The following is a 15,992-nucleotide window of genomic DNA, read 5'->3' on the forward strand; positions in this document are numbered from 1 at the left end:
TTAAGTATGAACTTGTTACAAATTTTTTCCACCCTCTACGAATTTTTTAATGTTTTTACTAGTGTAGGGTAGATTAACCCCTTAAACTCTAAATATTTGCAAAGCTATACGTTCATAGCACTTCTTATATTAGTATCTAATGTTAATTTAAGTATGAACTTGTTACAAATTTTTTTCCACCCTCTACGAATTTTTTAATGTTTTTACTAATGTAGGGTGGATTAACCCCTTCAACTCTAAATATTTGCAAAGCTATACGTTCATACCACTTCTTATATTAGTATCTAATATTAATTTAAGTATGAACTTGTTACAAATTTTTTTCCACCCTCTACGAATTTTTTTATGTTTTTACTAATGTAGGGTGGATTAACCCCTTAAACTCTAAATATTTGCAAAGCTATACGTTCATAGCACTTCTTATATTAGTATCTAATGTTAATTTAAGTATAAACTTGTTACAAATTTTTTTCTACCCTCTAAGAATTTTTTAATGTTTTGTTTTTAGTGTAGGGTAGATTATACCTTTATATTTTAAATATTTGCAAAGTTATATCTTTGACAATTGGGTACTAACCCTTTAACCCTATTTTTTTTAGTAATAAATTATAATTTCGAAGTATTTATATGGTCCACTGTAAAAATTCGTTTCTCATTTCTGAAGCTGATGCTAACTTCAACGACGTATTAGGGAAACGTAGGACCCAGGATAATTAATAATTCATAATGTTTCTAAGAATTTTAAATGTACTACTTGTGATTATGAAACAAATTATAAATTTGATCTTAACAAACACCTTTTAAAAAGTAAAGTTTTGAAGGATTTTAAATGTGGTATTTGTGATTATGTAATCTATTAATGCTTGTGGGTTCTGGTTTTCTCAGACTAATTCGCGGATTCCGTCTCAAGAAACCATCCAGCCAGTCTCTGCCGGCAAGTCTTTTTTGTTCGGAGAATGGATGCTTCAAATTCTTCTTTGATGCATAGTCAAAGGCGCAACGCTTGATTTCTTCTGGTGTTAAACCAAAAAAAAGTTTTGAAAGTCTAATAACGGTCATTGCTAATTCTTCTTCTTTCTCCTTAGAAAACACTGGTCTTCTTCCAAAGGTAGGGGCTGCAACATTTCCAATTGCTAATCTTCCTTGTAATGTGCTGCGTGGGATTGAAAATGCCCGAGAAACTTCTCGAACTTTTCTTCCGGCAATCACAGCACTTACAGCATTATACATATCTTGGGCAGTCCATTGTCCTTTACTGGAAGTCCTTCCGTATTTACAAGGCATCTGTAGAGTTCACGATTTTAACAATCGTACGATTAAATGAATCGGGGTAATCACGGCCGGCCGGCATTTCCCGCAACGATGTGGCCGTTATTGCCCCATATATACACTACAGTCAAGATTATGGTGCTGTGGTGTGAAAACTTAATAGACCATCGTATAGCTACTTTAAAGACGTTTACAACAGTGTATAATTCATTATGTTAATATAAGTTTATCATAATGTTACTTACCTAATCAATAACAAAATAAAAAGCAAAAGATCGGCAGGACCTGACGACTTTCCTTGTTTTTTGGTTCGTATAATCTCTCACGTAATTGTGAGGCCCTTAACATTTTTAATTAGGTAATTTATCCTTTTTAAGTGGCGCGTTTCCAGAAGCCCTTAAACTGGCAAAAATTATCCCAGTTCACAAAAAGGGGAATAAATACACTCCAAACAATTTTAGACCTATCTCTATAACATCCGTCTTCTCAAAAATTTTTGAGTATTGCTTTTTGGATAGACTAGAAAGATTTATTGAAAAATGTAAAATATTCATACCTAACCAGTTTGGCTTTAGACCTAATAAATCCACAACTGATGCAATTCTTTTCTTCTACGATACAGTGCTTCAGTCGATAGGGAAAAAAGAACTGCCTATTGGGATATACTGCGATATCACGAAAGCATTTGACTGTGTCAACCATAATCTACTGTTACAGAAATTGTCTTGCTACGGCGTCAGAGGCACTGCCCTGAATTGGCTGGAAAAGTTTCTAAAAAATCGAACGCAGTAGGTATGTCTCATTGCGACATAGTAATAAGGGATACACTACTAACATTAATTCAGACATCATAAAGCTAAACGTGGATACACCCACACTCCGATGATGAATCGCGTTGAGGATATATATTTTTTTTATTTTCTTTACCTTTCCGTCTTTGCAATGCCGTGTTTCTGTTTTCTCTTTCTATTCTTGCTTTTTTTAATTTGATCTCCTGCTTCTTTTTTTCTTTTGCTTGCTTATCTTTTTCCCTTTTCTCCAACTCTCTTTTCACCGGAGTACTTGATATGTGTAGCGAAGGCAATTTTGCCCTTTGTTTTCTAACTTTCGGTGCAGCACTTGGCATGGGTGGTAAACCTATCGGTTCTTTTGTAGGGGTTCTTTCCCATACACGAGGAGTGTCCGTTTCTTCGCTAATAATACGAGAAGGTCCAGCTACAGGGCTAATGGCTCGAACAGGAGAAGAAGCTTCCTTGGTTCTCAACCTTGGCATTGAACTGTTATCGATCACATTTTGGCATGGTTCATTTTCTTCTTGTCCTTTCGCAATTTTAGCAGTTTCTTCGCGTACTTGTGCATGTTTAGTAGATGGATCTGGTTTTTCTGTAACAAGGGAGGGCTCAAAATCACTGTCATTAAATATCTGGGAGTTCAGTGGTGTTAGGTTTGATGTGGAAATTAGCCAGGAAGCAATAACTCGGTTAATTACATTTATATATTGAAAAGGAACATTGAGAAAAAGAACTTAATACAAAACACAAGGTACAGCTAAAACGACATTCACACACTCCTACCTTAGTTTTCTAACTCAATGCTCCTACCTTACATGTGCAGTGTTGCCACTACTACTTAATTGCTATAGGTTTGTAAACTAAAATGTGTATACTAACAAGTGGAAGTAGTCCTGTGGATTTAAAGGCTCTCTCAGCATTACGAGTTGTAGCTACTGTGCTGTAGGCCACGTTGAACATACCAGCAACATCTTTAATTCCAATGGTTTGTCCTGGATGTTCCATCAAAAAATCATTGCAGGCACGACTGTATGCTGTTTTGAACGGACCGTAGAAACCAACATCAAGTGGCTGCATACGATGGCTTGTATGTGGCGGAAATCCTAGGATAGTAATGTAATTTTCGCGGCACATGTTTACAGCCTGCAATGTTACGTGCGACGAATGATTGTCCATGAGTAGGAGGATTTGGTTAGAATTGCTCGGCCTAACATGTTTTACAAAATGTTCTAACCATTGGACAACTGTTTCAGATTTCATCCAGCCTGACTCATTGCAAGCGGCTCCTGATCCAGTTGGGGCGTTAGCCAAAAAGTGCGACTGCATACGTACACGTGGATAAATAAAGAAAGAGGGCACGTAGTGGCCGGTTGCATTGAAGCAGCACGCAACACTGACGTTCACGCCCCGTTCGCCCGAAGAGACTTTTACAACTCGGCGGTTTCCAGTTGGGCTCAGTACATTTGGTGTCTTGGTGGGTACTGTTGAGCAACCAGTTTCATCTATGTTGTAGATCTGTTGAGGTTCAAATTTCTTGTTTGCAAGGATTTCTTTATAGAGATCGAAGAATGATTCGACGTTATTTTTGTAACATAATGTACAAGTTAGGTACATGCGCCACTACCGGACGTCAACCTACAGACGACATCGGTTCAATCAATAATAAAGATGTTTAACAGAATTACCTTTATTATAATTTCAGCAGCCTAAGCTCCGAATATAACATGGTGTCAGGTGTAAACCGTAAGAAATATTAAAAAGTAAGAAAGAAGGCATCTAATAATAACAAGTAGTAAAGTACTGAAAATTTAATAAGAAGAAAAGTAAGGTTAAGCACGTGAAAATGGAATCGTCTTTCAAGCCACCTCCGAATTTGGTGTTTGACCAACAATTAAACAAGAATTTTGAGAAGTTTAAGAATGCTTTTGATATATACATGGAAGCATCAGGTTTAAGTACTGCCGAAGAAAAAAGAAAAATTGCGATATTTCTCAATGTAGCGGGAGAAGAAGCACAAGAAGTATACACAACGCTAGGTCTCACTAATGAACAAAAGGCAAAGTATGATGAAGTAATTAAAGCTTTTCAAGAGTACTGTAAACCGAGAAATAATGAAACGTATGATAGGTTTAAATTCTTCTCGAGGAACAAGAATACGGAAGAAACATACGACAGTTTCATAAAAGACTTGAAAGTTTTAGCGAAGCCCTGTAATTTTGGAGATCAGGAGGACTCACTAATACGGGACAGATTGATTTTAGGTATCACTGATGTAGTGCTGCAGGAGAGGTTACTACGGCAAACAAAACTAACTTTGAAGGATGCGGAGCAGCACTGCAGGCTCACCGAAGTTACCAGAAGGCAAGTTGAAGGCCTAAAAGAAGAGCATGCCAAGGTAGACATCATAAGAAAAGGAAAGAGAGATCAACTCGCAGCAACAGGTGGCAAGACAACAAAAACACCAGGTAATACGTATGATTGTCGTAAATGTGGGAGAAATCATCAAATAGCACAATGCTTTGCGTATGGACAAACGTGTCACAATTGTAATGGACTGAATCATTTTGCAATTGGGTGTAAATTTAAAAATTGGAATAAGAATAAGTTTATGCATGGAAAGAATGTTAGTAGTAAGAAAAACAAAATCAATAATTTAGAAGTAGCGGGTGTAGAGGACGATGATGATGATGACGATTGTTATATTGATTTAATTAGTTTAGATAAAATAGGGTGTGAAAGTAGCATTAAGCTATGGAAGGAAAATGTAACAATTAACGGTATTAAAATTTCTTTCAAATTAGACACGGGCGCACAGTGCAATGTGTTGCCTTTAAAATGGTTAGAGAAAGTACAAAAACAAAAAGAGTTAAAAGAAATAAATCAGACAATAATAACATATGGTAATAATAGAATAAAAGTAAAAGGATATGTAATTTTGAATTGCAAGTTAAGGAATACAGAGTATAAATTAAAATTTATTGTGGTAGATGTAGAAAGTGATCCAATTTTGGGATTAAATGCATGTGTAAAACTAAATTTAGTTGCAAGGCTTGATTCTGTCAGTCAGTTAAAAGAAAATGGGAGTAATGGAAGGGACCCAAAAGAAAAGTTAAAATTTGCATTTATAAATGAAAATAAAAATTTGTTTGAAGGTTTAGGTAAAATACCCATGGAACATAGAATTAAATTAAAAAATAATTATGTGCCATTTGTAAGCGTTTGTAGAAGGGTGCCAGACTCGCTAAAAGAAAAATTAAAAACGACTTTAGAGGAGCTGGTACAAAAAGGTATCATAGAAAAAGTAGAAGGTCCGTCTGAGTGGGTGAATAATATTGTAATCATAGAAAAACCAAATGGAAAGTTGCGGATTTGTTTGGATCCACAACAGTTAAATAAAAATATTTGTTTAGAACAATATCCTATACCCACTATTGACGAAATTGGAGTAAAATTAAAAAACAAAAGGGTTTTCAGTGTAGTAGACATGAAAGATGGATTCTATCAAATACCAATTGATAAGGAAAGCAGTAATTTATGCACGTTCATTAGCCCATTTGGTAAATTTAAATTTTTGAGGTTACCATTTGGATTATCAATAAGCCCTGAGGTATTTCAAAAAATTAATGAAAAAATTTTTCAAAATCTTGGAATAGGAATTTATTTTGATGACTGCATAATTGCTGGTAGGGATGAAAAAGAACATGATGAGTTAATGAACAAGTTTATAGAACGGGCAAAACAGTACAACATTAAATTTAATCCTGATAAATTACAATATAAGGTCAGTAAAGTCAAGTATTTAGGGCAGGAGTTTTCTCATGAAGGTGTAAAACCAGACCCTGATTATATTGAAGCGATCACATGTTTAAGTGAGCCGTCAAATAAGAAGGATTTATTAAAGATATTAGGTATGGTAAATTATTTGAGTAAATTTGTACCCAAACTATCAGAACTTTGTGGTCCTCTAAGAAAATTAATAAAAAATGATGTTGAGTTCATATGGGGTAATGAACAGAGAGAAACATTTAACAAATTAAAATTGAGCATTATTAATATTCCAACACTTAAAATATTTGATTCAAAGGAACCCATAGTAGTACAAACAGATGCAAGTCAGTATGGCATGGGTGGTGCTTTGTTGCAGGGAGGTAAACCAGTAGCATTCTGTTCTAGAAGTCTAACCGAAACTGAGACAAGATATGCTCAAATAGAAAAAGAGTATTTGGCCATTTGTTATAGTTTAAATAAATTTCATCAATTTATTTATGGAAAGCGAATAACAGTAAATTCAGATCACAAACCTTTAGTTGCAATACAGGAAAAAGATATAAATAAAATAACATCTAGATTGCAAAGAATGAGACTAAAAACACTAAAATATAATTTCAAAATAGAATACTTACCAGGAAAACAAATGTTTATTGCAGATCTATTGTCTAGATTTTATATAAATAAGAATACGATGGATGATCCTGAAATGTTAGAAGTAGTTCATTGTGTTGAAATGGAATTACCAATCTCAAGAGATAGGTTAGAGGAGATTATAAACAAAACAGAAACTGATCATACATTAAAAATAGTCAAGCAATTTTGTGAAAGTGGGTGGCCAAACCACAAAAGTCAATTTAACAATGCAGAGTTGAAACATTATTTTAAAATTAAAAATGAGTTAGTAACCAAAAATGGTATTATTTTCTATAATAATAAACTAGTTGTTCCAGAATCCTTAAGAAAATATATGTTACAACAACTGCACAAGGTTCATTTTGGGATAGAAAAAACAAAAAGGCGGGGTAGGAAACTTTTCTATTGGCCTAGACTTTCGTCAGACATAGAAAATTTTGTAACTAACTGTGGAGTTTGTAAAAAGTTTAGTAGGGCAAACGTTAAAGAGCCACTAATCCCTCATGAAGCTCCAGAATTACCTTTTGAAAAAGTAGGCTCAGATATATTAGAATTTAATCGAAATTCATATTTAGTGGTAGTTGACTATTATAGCAAGTGGATCGAACTGAAAAAATTAAATAACAAAACTGTTAAGGAAGTCATTACCAAACTGAAAGAAATTTTCTCTACCTTTGGAGTTCCATCCAAATTTGTATCAGATAATAATCCATATAATAGTTTAGAGTTTAAAAAATTTGCAAAAGAAATCAATATGGAACTAAGTTTTGCTAGTCCGAGGTATCCAAAATCTAATGGACTTGCAGAAAAAGCTGTAGGAATATGCAAAAACATGTTAAAAAAATGTGAAGAAACAAACTCTGAAATTTTTGGTCATCTGCTGGAGTATAGGGCAACCCCACTGTCTGGTTTAGATGAGTCGCCAGCAGAATTATTGAATAGCAGAATGTTACGTACAACATTACCAATTACTAAAACTCAATTAAAACCTAAAGTAGTTAACATAAATACAGAGGCAGTAAAGCAAAGACAAAAGAAAGCAAAGTTGTACTATGATCGGAATGCAAAAGCTCGTCCCGAGTTTAAAAACAATGAGCATGTCTATATAAAGAATGATCAAAATTCAAATTGGAGAACTGGAAAAATTATTAGTAAAGGTAGCACTCCCAGGTCATATGTAGTGTGCGATGAAAAAGGGTCAGTACTAAAACGAAATTCATGGTTTTTGAAAAAAGCGGGCACAGCTTCAATAACAAATCGAAGGTCAACTATTGATAGTAACATTGACATAGATGAGACAAACAGTACAGAGCAGGGTAGTGATAAGGTAGAAAATAGCGTAGATGATAAGGTAGAAAATAGTGTAGCTGTAGATGGTAAGGTGGAAAATCAAAGTGAAGGTGACAATAGTGATGGTGGAAGTGATAAATGCAAAAATCGTGAGGTAAACTCGGAACCAAGTACAAAACGATTAAAAAGAGAAATCAAAATGCCTATTAGATATAAGGATTATGTATAGGTTAAGTAAATTAGCATTAGTTTAAATTTGTAATCGAAGTTATCTTGTTGAAAGGGAGATGTAACATAATGTACAAGTTAGGTACATGCGCCACTACCGGACGTCAACCTACAGACGACATCGGTTCAATCAATAATAAAGATGTTTAATAGAATTACCTTTATTATAATTTCAGCAGCCTAAGCTCCGAATATAACAATTTTTGTTAAAGGCAGCCAACCTGGCAGCAGTACTTCGGGTTTACATAGTGAAAAATTAAATTTTGTCATGAAGGCTTGAACAAAATCTTTTCCTGCTCTTTTCTTATCTTTATTGAATCTATGTGGAATGTTAAGTGATTCCGCATAATCGAAAGCAATTCGGGCAAACTGTTCCCTAGTAACTCAAAAAGCTCTTCTATCTACATCCTCAACGTATTTTTTAAGATTCAGGAATTGATCTTCAGAAAATGTGGTTTTAAATCGTCCAGCACTTGTAGGGAAATTCTAAAAAAACAACATTTTTACTTAGTTGAGAGAATTATAATTAATTATAAGACCTACGTTATTGGGATAGTTTTGGCATAACGTCTTAAAGTCGCTTCCGGTATGTTAAACCTCTTTGCCGTGGCATTTACTGAATCTCCCTGCTTTACTTTGTTTAAAGCTTCAATCATACATTCGCGAGACCATCCCTGTCTATTTGTTTTCCTGTGATAGGTTTTGCCCATTATCGGTATTTTTGCAACACTATTTAAAAAAAAACAAAGGTAATAGGTATACATTTTACGAAAAAACAAACAAATTCAATTTTTTGGCAATGAGGATAAGATGACGAACATTTCGGGTAAAATGACGAATTCGTCATCTTAGCCGTATTGTTTATTCCGTCATCTTATCCGATGGGTTTTTTTCAGTTATGTCAAAATATATTTGCAATGAACATTAAAAGCGAATTGCGTCATCACTCAACGATATCAGAACACCAAATTCTGCCATTAAAAAAATCCTACAGATATAAGAACTTACCGTTTTCAATTTATACACTATTTAAGTGAATGAAAATATTACAACAACTGCACGAGTTTTTTAAGTAACTGGCATGGCTGACTTGTGAAGCACCCATAATATGGAAGCACCAAACATGCGCGAGTACCACGGGGGTGGGAGGTATCCTAATAGCGCGTAATTCAACTGTAGAAATCGGCGATATCTGGTGGTTGAGCCTTTCAACAAACGATTCGTCATCTTACCCGACTAGCCATCTTACCCTCCCTTCCCCTGCAACAATTTTATCGTTCGACGGAATTGTCTCACATTTGTGTCCCATGTAATACTTAAAGGCCCAGTGAAGCATAAATTGTGACTACATTGAAACTAAAGATAATATTCTTAGAAACGCAACAACAAAAATCCCGTGTCAGTGTCATGTCCCGTTTCCTAGTTACAGGGGTTTAAATATTTACTACGAATGCGGTGACGTCACCGCACCCACACTTACCGGTTATTATACATTTGCAGTTGCGTATTATCTGCCTAACGAGATATTACGTTGTACCACAGATTATCTGTGTTTATACTAAAATGACACGGTGTTGTGCTTATAAATGTAGAAATTCTACTAATCAAACTGTAAGAATAAGTGTTCATAAATTTCCTAGTCGTGAGAAATCGCCCTTACGTTTTAAATCATGGGCAGAGGCATTGGATTATATACTACGAACTATATAATCAATGGCAGAGGATAAATCGGGTTAAATTTGAACCGACTAAAAGCGCTGTAGTTTGTTCCGTACATTTTGCCAGTGGAGATTTCGAACCAGGCCCTGTTTTACAATAGTATATTGAAAGACAAGTGTTACAATGCGACCTATTGTAAAGCTGCATTTATAATCACTTTGTAGGCGAAGTGCAACTTTGGCACGCGTGTTAGACATACGGAGTGTAGGTATACCATTCACAACATCATCGCGAGTCGCGACTCAGCACGGCGTGCTGCTTGTTTATGGACGCTTGCAAGCTGCAAGGTTGTTTGTCTCGTGCTGGCACACGATCATGCGCAATAGTAAACATTTTAAATTTCTAACCTCAGAGCAATTTTTTTTTATTGATAAAGCATAAATTTTATCTATAATGTCTGATGTAGAAGTAAAAGCCCTTTTGTTGGGAAGTATTGCTACCTTATTATCTATTAAATTAAAACTAAAAAGCACGAAGAAAACGCGAAAGCGAAAAAGGTTTGGAATTCATCCAATGCTACTGCAAAGAAAAAGTCAGGGGTTTTATGACAATTTAATAAATGAAATTCGAATCCATGATCCGTATATGTTTTTTAATTTCACTAGGATGTCTTCAAGCTCTTTTGATAAATTATTGTCACTTGTGGGCCCAGATATTGCAAAAAAATCTCTAAGAGAATCGATATCTCCAGGGTGCAGGTAATTATATATCTATGTGTTTTAATTAAAAATATTAATGAATCGTTTTTATTAATAGGCTTGCAATTACATTACGATTTTTGGCAACTGGAGATTCTTATCCAAGCTTGTCATATTCCTTTCGGGTTGCTGTACCAACAATTTGTAATATTATTAGAGAAACGTGCTTGGTGTTGTGGAATGTTTTGTTTCCAATAGTGTTAAAAACCCCAAATGAAGAGATGTTAAAAAAATTTGAAAAAGAATTTTGTACTAAGTGGTCATTACCAAACTGCGTAGGGGCTATAGATGGCAAACATGTGACAATTCAAGCACCTTATAAGTCAGGCTCTACATTTTTTAATTATAAAAAAAATTTTAGCATTGTTTTATTGGGCGTGTGCAATGCAGACTACATGTTTACTTATGTGGACATAGGAGCATACGGTTCACAAAGTGATGGAGGTGTTTTAAATCAATCACAATTTGGACAAAAACTTTCTACAAATAGTCTTAATTTACCATCTCCAAAGTTGTTACCCGTTTCAAGCAATGGTCTACAAATTCCACACTTCTTTGTTGGAGATGAAGCGTTCCCACTTAGAAGCAATTTGATGCGTCCATACAGCAAAGGCCGAAATGGTACAATGCCTGAAGACGAAAAAATATTCAATGATCGTCTCTCTAGAGCCAGAAGAATAATTGAAAATGTTTTCGGAATTTTAGTGGCAAGGTTCAGAATATTCCACCGTACCATAAATGCTTTTCCTGAAACAGTTGATAATATTGTGAAAGCCTGTGTATGTTTACACAATTATATAAGAATGGAAAATAATGAATGTTATTTTCAAAATGAAGACATCGATAGAGAAGTAGATGGAAAGTTAATTTCTGGGAGATGGAGGACTGAGACTCCAGTTGATGGGGCTCTGACAAACCTTCGACTGCGGTTAGGTGCTAGAAATTCTGGTGAAACTGCCTTAGCTATGAGAACATATTTAAAAGAATACTTCAATGGTTCAGGAGCATCTTTAGCACCATGGCAGTGGAATGTAATAAATAAAACTAATTGAAACGTTTAATACTGTAATGTTCTAATATCATTTTGAAGATTGTATTGCTTAATGAAATAAAATAATGAAAATCTTGAACCATACAATGTAATAGTATCGTCGAAAACCTTGAATTAGTAAATTCGCTAACAAATCATTTCCAATATTAAAACTAAACATCCACCCTGTATGCATAATAAACTTGAACTAAATCGTTAATGACATTGTTATAAATACATCGCAAACTACTTAACTAACTGAAGGATTGATCTCTAATGCGTTTTTTGAATGAAACTAATTGAAGTGTTAATGCATCCATTACTTCATCTGCGTGACTTGTAGTCATGTCTTTTAGCTCGGCAGCTACATATTGGCCAAATTTCTCATATTTTGTACCATTGTTGTCTGTATTATTTAACGAAAGTAATGCACTGGACACATCCTTAAGCACAGAATCAATTTCAACGACATCAGACCGGTCACACTTTCTTTTTGTACTTTGCTTCCCTTTTCGTTGTGGAGTATTCTCCATTTCGCTTTGCCATGTGTTGTTACTGACAGGTGAAAAACAACCTTCGTAGTCATGGTCAATGAATGTAATTATTTCAGTTTCCACTTCAGAGTTGATACTACTACTTTCACCTGAACTTGAGGGCAGATTTGTAGTTGTTTGCCTACTTTGTCCATCACTTTTATATAAAAACTTAAAAAAGCTCATAAGTGGCCAAGTAGGTCTTGTATTGGCAGGTGCGCCGCTACGGTTCAACTTTTCTTCTGTACTTATTTCCCTACGGTATTTTTCTCGAAGGGCTTTAAAGCGAGCTTTAACTGTTGCAACTAAAATAATTTTGTTAATTAGTGAAAAAACCTCAATACCTAATTCTGCAATTTACCATCTCTGTTCAGTGAATCGGCCACTGATCTCCAACAGTTCTCTTTTTGAAGAACTGATTTGTACCCTTCGTAGCTCTTGTCATATAACGGCCGATAGTTCGCCACACACTGTAGTAATAATTCATCGTTTATTTCTCCTGCCATTCTTCAATTAAATTATGAAACAATTAAAAACTTAAAAATAAATAAAGATAAACCACTTACTTGTAGGTTAGATGATTAACCGGTAACGGTAACACGCATGCGTAAATTCGTGCCAACTTTAGTAATTGTAAATGCTCGTCACATGTACAGCACGCGTGCCAAAGTTGCACTTCGCCTACAAAGTGATTATAAATGCAGCTTAATACGACTATCTTGCGGCACGAGTGGCCGAGTGTCCGCAAGATAGGAGTATTACAATAAAGCATTGTAACACGCGTTTTTCATACTATTTTTTCTATTTCGGTGCTGTAATTTAATTAAGGAAATCATTATCAGAAACTATAGGGAACATTAGAACTAACATGTTTTATGTTGGGAACACTTTTTAATGCCGTTAAGTTTTAGGTTGGCAGCGTAGTAAGACTGACATTTTGAAGTTCAAACATGGAAATACCTTAGACCATATAGTACATGGACTGCTAATTGTAACTAAAATATGGTCAAGGACATCGCCTGGGTATGTGAGTTTCAGGGTAAACGAGTCTGTCCGAAGTTGTCCGATGAGACGCGATTTGGGACTGTCAACCTATAAATTAACAAACGTCAATTAATTAATCGCCTAGATATCCCAAAAAAAGCAAACTTATTCTTATTTGTGGACGTATAGCAAATAATGAAGAGCATTTAAAGGTTCCCGTACTACGCGGTTACTATAAAGCTGCTCTTTAAGCGATCCTATTGGTGTTTACACGACTTTAGTTTACCCTGAGATTCACATACCCACGACTACAGTGCCCTCTATCCGTGACCATCCATTTTGTATTGAAAGCATAGGGCGAATAGCAGTCCATGTACTATATGGTCTAAGGGAAATACCCATATATACCATATATATAAGAGCCTGGTTTTGATGGCCCATTCCTTCGTGCTAGCGGTGAGTGTCGGGTCCGTTGAAGTAATGCACGAACAATGAAGTTACGTGACGGCCTGTTTGTGTCAATTGCCATCTACAATCGGGCTATCTTATTGGAGGCGGTAGGAAAGCAAATTTGTATATTTATGCCAGTAGGAGCGTTCCAGTTTTATCATCGTAGTAGCCGTCCGGTTTATGAGCGATTCGTAGATATTTGAAATGTCTTGGGTTACGATTTGTGAACATAGGGCTTATACTGTCATTTTCGGAATTTATACTGCTGCAGGGAAACATGGCTCTTGGTATACAACCTCAAAAGTGCGAGTTTAAATGTACATTACGATTTACGAATATGTTTATATTCATTATAACGGCCTGTGATGAAAACAATAATCTAACCTACATTTTAATTAATAGGTGCCTTTACACTTACGCTCTTTCGTGCGGTATAAACGCGTGGCGTTCCAATCGCGCGCGAACGACACGCGCCAAGAACGTGGCGTTCCAAAAGTGTGTTGTTAGAAACAAGAAATTTGTAACGTTCCAATCGTGGAGTATTGTCTACGCGCCCGGAACGTAAGAGGAAAAGAGTGTCAGTGTAAAGCCGTTTTCGCCTGCTTTCGCACGTTCTTTGCTTGGCTCGTGGCATTTTAGAATTTCTAAAAGTTTTATTGTGTTTATTTTTTGTATCAATGGTAAATACTTAAGAGTATAAGTTTTGCTTCTTAGTATGATAGTTAGTAAGAATAACAGATGTAATGGTGGCGTGCGGTTTTTGTTTGTACTGTTATAAAATTAAAAATTACAAATGTTTATCTGAATACGTATTCTGTTCACTGTTTATTCCTCATTTTAAATAAATAAAACAACCACTCAACAGGTTATGGGCCCAGCACGCTTCCACTGCGTTCTTCCTCTATCAACAACCTAGATGTTAGTTCTGCCAACGTTTGTGACTCGGGTGGCACCGACTCCCATGCAGACCGAAAATGTTTGTATTGCTCGGGCAACGACATTAAGATTTTTGTTATTATCATTTTATCACTGAGAGTTTCTCCAGCTGTTTTAAGTTTTGTTTTAATTTCTTCAATTTTAGAAATAAACGTGCTAACTGACGTATCAAACCCTAACATAAAGAATCTTTGTTGAAGTAAATGAACACTCACCCCAGATTCCCTGTCGTATACTGCCTTCAACTTACTCCACATTTCTTTCGATGTTTCGCATGACATAAGATGAGTAAGTGGCCCCTGCTCCATACGAGTTACGATGATTTCTTGAGCCTTGGCATCGTCCTTCACCCACTTGGTCAGCTCATCTCCGGCTTCTACAGGTTTTATTTTCGTACCGCTTACTATCTCGAAAAGGCCTCGACCCTTCAATATTATCATTGAATAAAAACACTATAAGAAGCCTAACCCCGTGGAAATAAAGCGCGACAGAGTTTGAACTGAGAATATAATGGGAACACTGTCAATAGAGTCGATTCTTGAACTGAGAAGAATGAGAATTTGCTTTCCTTCTATTTACCGCAATGAGAGTTCGGCGGTCACAACCAATGCGGGTGCAAGGGGATTTGTGAGATTTGTCGCGCTTTCTTCCATAAGCGTTAGGCTTCTTATAGTGTTTTTATTCAATGATATTATGGATATCTGAAATTTCCACACCGGCCAATTTTCACCTGTTAACTTTAGGACGTTATTTACACTACTCGCGTTTTCACTCATTTTTTAATAATACGGTTTTTATGCCTTTTATATTATTACACACGTGGTGCTAACCTCAAAACAAAAATTCACAATTTTTATGCACAAACGAGAACTTCCGCGTGCTCTGGGCCCATAACCTATTGAGTGGTTGTTTTATTTGAGTGGTTGTTTTATTTATTTAGGGCCTATGGAAACTGTTTCCCTCGGAGGTGCTCGATATTTTTTACTCTTTAAAGACGACTACTCTGCATTTAGAAAAATTTACTTCCTAAAACATAAGTCTGAAGTTCAAACGTACATTAAACAATTTATTTCGATGGCAGAGAGACAAACTGGGTATGGACTAAAAGTTTTGCGAACCGATAACGGTCTAGAATTTATCAACAAGGAAGTCACGGAATATTTGAAGAATAGGGGTATACAACATCAACGTACAGTGGTATATACACCAGAACAAAATGGACGAGCCGAGCGCGAAAATCGTACCCTGGTCGAAGCAGCGAAAGCCATGTTATATGGGAAACTGGACAAGAGTTTTTGGGCTGAAGCCATTAATACGGCGTCATACATAATAAATCGAACTAGTCCCAGTCCTAAGAAACCATATACTCCTTACGAACTTTGGCATAAGAAAGAATGCAACGTAGAAGAGTTCAAGATTTTTGGAAGCAAAGTTTCGGTACACGTACCAAAAGAAAAGCGCGTAAAATGGGATTTCAAAAATAAAATGGGAATATTCCTTGGGTATGGAGAGGAAGTAAAGGGATTAAGAATTTATTTTCCTGACACAAACAAAGTTGAAACTAAGAGGGATGTGATCTTCTTGCCCGAAAAATCTCAAGAGGTGAGGAATACAAGCGAGATGTTAAACTTAGAAAATGAAACGTTAAATGAGGACCAGG

General features: G+C 35.7%; 2 protein-coding genes across 2 annotated transcripts; one reads left to right on the forward strand and one right to left on the reverse strand.

Annotated features, from left to right (window-relative positions):
* Positions 1 to 9,481: 9,481 nt before the first annotated feature.
* On the forward strand, positions 9,482 to 11,529 carry LOC116177378 (protein ANTAGONIST OF LIKE HETEROCHROMATIN PROTEIN 1-like). The gene is made up of 2 exons (XM_031496351.1): positions 9,482 to 10,399; positions 10,458 to 11,529. Exons 1-2 carry the CDS (start codon positions 10,095 to 10,097, stop codon positions 11,449 to 11,451), a joined length of 1,299 nt encoding a protein of 432 aa, XP_031352211.1. The 5' UTR covers positions 9,482 to 10,094; the 3' UTR covers positions 11,452 to 11,529.
* LOC116159247 lies at positions 11,384 to 15,600 on the reverse strand. Its single transcript, XM_031472200.1, has 5 exons — positions 15,577 to 15,600; positions 14,583 to 14,757; positions 12,529 to 12,643; positions 12,324 to 12,469; positions 11,384 to 12,267 (listed from the first exon to the last, which is right to left on the reverse strand). Exons 1-5 carry the CDS (start codon positions 15,598 to 15,600, stop codon positions 11,684 to 11,686), a joined length of 1,044 nt encoding a protein of 347 aa, XP_031328060.1. The 3' UTR covers positions 11,384 to 11,683.
* Positions 15,601 to 15,992: the final 392 nt, after the last annotated feature.

Source organism: Photinus pyralis, unplaced genomic scaffold (genome assembly GCF_008802855.1).
Source record: "Photinus pyralis isolate 1611_PpyrPB1 unplaced genomic scaffold, Ppyr1.3 Ppyr1.4_LG1, whole genome shotgun sequence".
NCBI classification, from domain to species: domain Eukaryota; kingdom Metazoa; phylum Arthropoda; class Insecta; order Coleoptera; family Lampyridae; genus Photinus; species Photinus pyralis.

Excerpts from the sequence above, each read along its gene's own strand:
- LOC116177378 (XM_031496351.1), top strand. The coding sequence starts at position 10,095 with ATGTCTGATGTAGAAGTAAAAGCCCTTTTGTTGGGAAGTATTGCTACC. Across the intron at positions 10,400-10,457 it reads TCGATATCTCCAGGGTGCAG|GCTTGCAATTACATTACGAT; the intron begins GTAATTATATAT and ends TTTTATTAATAG.
- LOC116159247 (XM_031472200.1), bottom strand. The coding sequence starts at position 15,600 with ATGGCTTTCGCTGCTTCGACCAGG. Across the intron at positions 14,758-15,576 it reads CTTTCGCTGCTTCGACCAGG|GGTCGAGGCCTTTTCGAGAT; the intron begins GTACGATTTTCG and ends ATAATATTGAAG. Across the intron at positions 12,644-14,582 it reads AACATCGAAAGAAATGTGGA|GCGAAGTGCAACTTTGGCAC; the intron begins GTAAGTTGAAGG and ends ATCACTTTGTAG.